This window comes from Ixodes scapularis, unplaced genomic scaffold, assembly GCF_016920785.2.
Source record: "Ixodes scapularis isolate PalLabHiFi unplaced genomic scaffold, ASM1692078v2 PGA_scaffold10__122_contigs__length_95168666, whole genome shotgun sequence".
In the NCBI taxonomy this organism is placed as follows: domain Eukaryota; kingdom Metazoa; phylum Arthropoda; class Arachnida; order Ixodida; family Ixodidae; genus Ixodes; species Ixodes scapularis.
In genome coordinates, this window is record NW_024609836.1 from 4,568,708 (window position 1) to 4,575,677 (window position 6,970).

Below are 6,970 nucleotides of genomic sequence, written 5' to 3' on the forward strand. Positions count from 1 at the left end.
CAACGACACGACGCGCTGCGCTGAAAGGGTTGCGTTCAATGGCATTTATACTCCATCGCGGTCCAGCGCGCTCCGACGCGCACTTCGCGTTGCGCCTGCGCGTCGCCATGACAACCGCGACATAAGCTGATGGTTTATTTCCGTTTCCGTTTGCATTCTGTCCTGACTTGTTCAGACGGGAGGAACCATGGAGAGCCGATTCGCGATGTATTTAGATCAGCAAAAAAAGAAAAAAATTGCAGCGGTGCTTTTATGGCGCCGATTACGGCGCCAGAGAACACGCACGATGTACGTACGAGACATATTTGATAAGCGCACAGTGTTTGGAGAATTTTAGCATCTAGTACAGGAGCTGCGCGAGTCCGACCCAGGATACCACTTCCAATATTTCAGGTAAGTCGACGGTCGATAGTCATGTCGCTTATCATAGTGAATCAATTCTGTCGTTTCCTTTTCTGCAGGATGACGAAGGCTTCGTTCGACGAGCTGCTCGGACTCGTCCACGACCGTCTTGTACACTCGCTCACACATCGCTCTCCCATCTCGCCCGCTGAGCGGCTGGCCATCACACTGAGGTATGTACTACTAGGGTGCCTTCATGTGCACTTTGCTTGGGGTGATGACATTTTACCATTTTGTTTCGAACGCTTATTTTTTTTTTTTTTTTTTGTTATCAAAGCGTGAAAGAGCGTGTCCCTGCACGCGCTGCTGGCGTGACTATGCTAAGGCAACATTTTGTTTCTTGCGATTTCTTTGTATTTTCCCTGTGAGCGCGTGCTGTCGGCATCGGGCACTACAAACGGTGGCATCCCCCAAAACAGAAGTGCATTGAGGCACTCTATGTACTACATATTTGATATACACTTCATTTTCGCGGATGCTTGACTGATTAGGTTATGCTTCTAGGCGGTGTACTACCGCCGTACACAGGCCCAACTCGTATTAAAATACCTCAAACCGGGAACTTATGCGCTCTCATCTACTCCGATATTTTAATTGAGAGTCCCAATCTTGACAGTGCGTTTCAAAATAAAGTTTGGGCTCTTAAATCGCCAGCAAAAATCAGGGACGCGAGGTTTCAAGTAGAAACTTACCTCAAATGCTTCCTTTACTGGTTGGATGTACAGCACGCATTCAAATTTTAAGTCTGAACTCCTAGAACGAAAAAAAAACAACCTAAAATGGGAAAGTTTTCTTTTTAAGTTTTTCGTACTTTAAATAGACACTTGAATTTGTAATATGTAAAGTGGACTAGTGAGGTATGTATTCGAGGTAAGTTTCAACTTGATAGGTTCAGTTGCTGATGTTTGACGGGCAATTAGTACTACCTTGTAACTTTATTTTGAGACACTCATAAATAAGCGGATCAACGTATCATTGTAACACTTACTACATCAAACACATATTTTACTAAATAGAAAGGCTGACCCATTTGACAACATCGTCATTCATTTTTTTTTTTTGCACTTTAAATTGAGACTGAAATTTTTAATCAGTAAATCAGCACAGTAAAACTCGTATTCGAGATCAATTTCCACTTCATGCGCCAATCCCTTGATTTTTGCGGGCAGTTTTAGAGTAGAAACTATTTCAAAACACCGTAGAGCGTCAGTCAGACACATTTAGTACATATTTACATATTGCGTGTATAGCAATATAAGTCTGACGGAGCACTCTCGTAGGTCGTTCTTAGTCACAAACAGTGCAAATGACTGACTAAACAGTTGCTCTGAGTTAGGTACTAAGTCTCACAATTTTGTTTTTCACATTCCTAGGTTCCTTGCATCACCAGGATCTCTGGGCCATGTGGCCATAAGTTACCGGATTCATAAAGCAACATTATCGGGGATCCTCCAGGAAACGCTGCCAGCCGTCTGGGACTGCCTCTCCCCGTTAGTACTGCAGCCTCCCACATCACAACAGTGGGAAGAGATCCGGAGGGAGTTCTGCGTCAAGTGAAACTTTCCTAACGCCATTGGATCAATAGATGGCAAGCACTTTGCGATCAGGTGCCCACCAAACTCTGGCTCAATATTTCACAACTACAAGAAATTCTACTCGATGGTGCTGCTCGCTGTTGTTGACGCCCACTACAGGTTTCGACTGGTGGACATTGGGGCTGCCGGACACCAGTCCGATGGCGGTGTGTTGAGAGAGTCTAACCTCGGAAAGGCGTTAGCTGCCAACAGCCTCCAGATCCCTGTAATCGCAGAGCCTGCACCACCTCTGTGCCTCCTGGGGGATGAAGCCTTCCCGTTGAAAACGTACCTCATGCGCCCTTTCCCCGGAAGAGGCTTGGACTACCGAAAAAAGGTCTTCAACTACAGGCTCTCCCGGGGCAGGCGTACAGTAGAAAACGCCTTCGGAATACTTGTGTCTCGCTGCCGGGCGTTTCTGGCTCCCATGCATGGCACTGTTGAGCACTGTGAAAATATGATAAAAGCGGGAGAGTGGCTCCACAACTTCCTGACACGGGATAAAGCCTACCGCCCTCCTGGATATGCTGACAGTGAAAGGAGGGGTGCCCGCGTGGATGGTCAGTGGCGAGCTGACATTTTGAATGTTGGTGTAAACAGGAGCCTAGGTGGCAACAGCAGCCCAGCAGCAATCAGCATCAGGGACCAGCTGGCAGACCACTTCATCTCCCCTAGGGGAGCCATCCCGTGGCAACACGACATAGCGACGAGGGAGTAGACGACGACACAAGGTTGTTATCAATGCTGTTCAATTTTTTTCTTTTCTTGCAAATAAATTGTATATATTTTCTCTGCTCTGCTTGCTTAACAGGGTTGACCGGCAAAATATATTTCGCAATCCCTCGTTGTTTTCACCTTCAAAGAGCTTACCTGCCTACCTTGGTGAATTTTGTTGTACAGGGGAGAGCGAGGTAATTGGCACAAGCGAGGAATATTGGCCATCCATGTTTTTCGCTTGCCACTGAGATACAGGCACGCATACGAAATGATTGGCTTTTTATTAAGTGAACCCGCAGGAATGTAGTAGTGGCTCACTTGGAAAATAAGACAGCTTGCGTATTAATTACAAAAGTCGGGTTTAATCTTTTCATTTACACCACAAAGGAGTAAAATAACATTCTAGATGTACTTTCGATAAGCCTGCTTTTCTACTTGCCTTTCTCTCGGAAATATAAACAGGTTTCGAGCAATGTGTGCCATCCACGAAGCGAATGTAATGGGTACAAAGCATGTTTGATTAACGGTATTAGCGCAGGCTGTGTGTCTGAGTAGCAGATGATGCTATTATGTGCACTAGACATTTTGCTAATTTACACAAGCACCAAAGATCATGCCGGGTTTGCAGGTACACTCGCTGCGCAAGGTACCGTCCACACTCGTGTGTACCTACATTCCAAGCCACTTCTTGACGCTTGGGGTAAATTTGAAAAATGTCTGTAGGTGTTCTTTCAAGCTATTTTATGTGATAGGCATCCCTGCAGCTTGCCTCCAAGAACAAATTCTAAAGTATTGAACTAGAGAGTTAATAATATTCCGGTTAACATAGACTGCTTCAGAGATTATGTTTTTTTTTTTTTTTCTAACGATGTAGTAGAATTGCATAAGCAGAGATTGCTCTTCGAAAATGTAGTTCATATTAACAGAATGTGTATATTATCAAAACATGAGTGGACACGTGTGCCTTCAGATGCACAAAGGTCGGGGGCGTTTTATTTCTGCTGAAATTTACATTCATACTCATACACAATCTGCATTACACAAGCCCTGAATTGGGCACTGGTGACCTCGTCCCAACGATCTAGAGATTGTGCTACAGAGTAGGCAAACGCCTCGTTCTGTGTCATTTTAGTCCTTAAATGATTTAAAAGTTCTCTCTCCATTGTGTCAGCCTCCCTTCTGAGTGCAGAATGGGGGGGTCCTGGGCACCTTTGTGACTGGCCTGATGATCTCCTCGAGGTGCTTGATGTTGATACAACCGAGGTGGACGGCGTGGCTGGGACAGGAGCCTCGGGGCTGCACTGCAGCTCTTCTTGGGCAGGCTCGAAGTCAGTGGGAATAGTCGAGTCGTCAGGAGAAGATTCCACCATTTCCATTAATAGACACTGTGCTGTGTCGCCCACAGGTGGTGCCTTTACGTTGGTGGTTGCCCTGCAGGTGGGAGTAACATATGGGAGAGAAATTTAGTTAGACAGCAAATAACGACTCATGTTTTGTTTACATACTTCCTGGGTCGGATATGTTTCTCGTAAAACGACATCATTTCCAGGAAGGCCCACTGTTTTTTCCGGACGAAGCCACTGCCACTCCTTGTGGCAGCTCCAATGGCACGGACCTCCCGAACATACCTGTCGCGTACACGCTTCCACGCTTTTTGTGCGTCCTCACCTGAAATAAATAGGTCGAATTCAGTTCTCCCAAATGCAGACGTGATACAAAAATAAAATGCTGAACAAGTTGCCACGTCAGTTAAGCCGCTTGCACTGCTTTTCTGTTTGAAGTCCTAAATAACTAGAGCGCCTCAATATCTTTCTGTTTGGATGATGCCATCGTTTGTAGTACCCGATGGCGACAGCACGCGCTCACAGGGAAAATACAAAGAAATCGCAGGAAGCAAAATGTCGCCGCAGCTACACCGTGGCCGTAGCACAGTCAGCGCCACGCGCGCGTGCAGGGACACGCTCTTTCACGCGCTTCAACACACACACACAAAAAAAAAAAAGCGTTCGAAACAAAATGGCCAGATGTCGTCACGCCAAGCAAAGCGCACATGAAATCACCCTAGTCAACTTACCGGACTTCATGCCGCAGGCAATGCGCACGGACTCCCAGGCATTCTTTTTTCGCTTGGAATCCCTGTACTCTAGAGAACCGACGTCATAAAGACACTCGCGCTCTCTCACCGCTTCAATGAGCCGCTCAGCCTCGTCCGTCGTCAGATCGCTCGGTTCGCACTCCGCGGCACCTCCGTTCGCCATTTTTCTTTCCAACTGATGCTCGCGCGAGGAATTCTGGGTGACGACCGTCGTCGGCCGACGCCGAGATTCGAGCAGCGCCTACCTCGACGTGAGCTTCGCCGGCGCGCGCCGAAGCGCGTTACGTTGCGAGGCGGTCCACTTGTGTTCGGAGTATAAACTCTCCTTTCGCAGCTACGTCACGCAACGCGCTCGGGAGCGCGCGCCCGTCGACGTTAGGTTGGAGTATAAACAGCCCGACTCGACGTGAGCTTCGCTGGCGCGCGCCGGGGCGCGTTACGTTGCGAGGCGTTCCACCTGTCGTCAGAGTATAAACTGTCCTTTCGTAGCAACGTCAGGCAACGCGGCTGGGCGCGCGCGCCCGTCGACATTACGTTGGAGTATAAACAGCCCTTGAGTCTACTGAGCGTGCATTCCTGCAGAAGAAATTTTCATTGATAGAATATTGACACGTCAATCAGCATTTGATTCCTTCTTGGTAAGATTTATTGCGAAAGCCCGTTACAACCGCCGAACTGCATCTTCCTATATCAGAGAACAATTTATGCCCAGCCTGACATTCTCGGATACATCCGTTTTAATGGGCCACGGTACTTGAGCTAGCTGAGCACAGCTGGCAGCGGCGCGAGCAAGGCCACGAGGGGAACGTGATGGTGCTCGAGCCATCCCACTGTTAACCAATGTTTAGGCCACCCCACGGGTACGTGTCGCCATCTATTGGTTGAACTAACGCCTTGTTCAAGATGGCTGCCGTGGGACCGCAGCCTTAACTGGAGACCTTTGTTGCTACGCGAACGCCCGATTGCCTCCAGCCAAATAGCATTCCTCTCGGGAAGACATGGCTGCTGGGAGGTTCGCTGTCGGGATCACGCATCTGACATCTCCGAAAAGTCAGCATTTGCACGCGCAAGCGCAAAGAAAAAAAAAAAAGCACGCTAAGCAAGCAAAGAGGAAAACAAAAGAACCGCGCTATGAAAGCTAAAACCCTACGGCGCTTCCTATCACTAACACCTGCGACAGCTGCTAAACGCACACTACTTCACTTCAAGAAGTCTCACTCAAGCACCTGAATCAGCGGGAAACACCGATCACTTCGGCGAAGCGATTAGTCGAGGTAGGCGAGACATTCGGAAATAGAGACTTCGGCGGCCATGAAAGAATGGCGAAGCTTTTGTATGTTATGGTATGAATCCAAACGGAAGTGCCCGTCTTGTAAACCTTTTGTAAAGAATAATAACTCTCATCACATGGGTTATTCTTTAAACGTAAAAATAGGCGGCTCAAAAGGAAATTGCAACATATAACGAAGGTTTAACAACCAATATCTAAGCTGTCAATCAATCTCTTAGGCATTAAGAAGTATACCAGCCCATCGGTGCTAAACGTCACGGAACCCCAACTTTGTGGCGCGCGATTTAAAACGGACGAAATAGCCGCAAACTAAACTCAGTCTCACGCAATAAATATTACTGTAAAAATTTTGTTTTCTGGCGGAAAAATTGTTTTTTGGCGCGCTTGTTTTTGGCGGGCTTAAGCTGTTTAAAAAACAAATGTTTTTTTCTTTGCAGTTACCCTTTATGAACGTCGTTCGTGGTTATTGGCGCTCTGAACGCTCCTCAGTGGACAACCTCGCAAACCGAAGATTTCCGTAACCAATCGCTGAATGAATAAAAATAATAATTTTCAACGAGCCAATTAAAAACTGAAAGACGTTCATACTCCCCTGCAACGCCGAATTAGAGCGCAACTCTTGAGGAGGAGGAGGGAAGGGTACTGAGGGGAGAAGGTGGAAAGTCCCCCACTACTAACATGGGTGTAAATCGACGTGTGCTTAACGCAAGTCGCAGAAACTGCGCATCATTGGTGAGAGCATCGCGTGTAAGCTTGGACGGGAATTCAGCGGGACTATATTTAGAGCGCAGCTCTTAGGCGCCCGTATCCGGCTTGAGCGGCGTCGCCGTCGCCGTCGGCGTAACCGCGCGGTACATTATGGGACGCGTGACGTTACTGGTGACGTCACTG

The 6,970-nt window shown here is 47.6% G+C and overlaps 1 protein-coding gene across 1 annotated transcript; it reads right to left on the reverse strand.

Moving 5' to 3' along the window:
* Positions 1-3,666: 3,666 nt before the first annotated feature.
* On the reverse strand, positions 3,667-4,930 carry LOC115330144. Its single transcript, XM_042288738.1, has 3 exons — positions 4,768-4,930; positions 4,322-4,361; positions 3,667-4,124 (listed from the first exon to the last, which is right to left on the reverse strand). The coding sequence occupies exons 1-3, from the start codon at positions 4,775-4,777 to the stop codon at positions 3,686-3,688; spliced, it is 489 nt and encodes a 162-aa protein (XP_042144672.1). The 5' UTR covers positions 4,778-4,930; the 3' UTR covers positions 3,667-3,685.
* Positions 4,931-6,970: the final 2,040 nt, after the last annotated feature.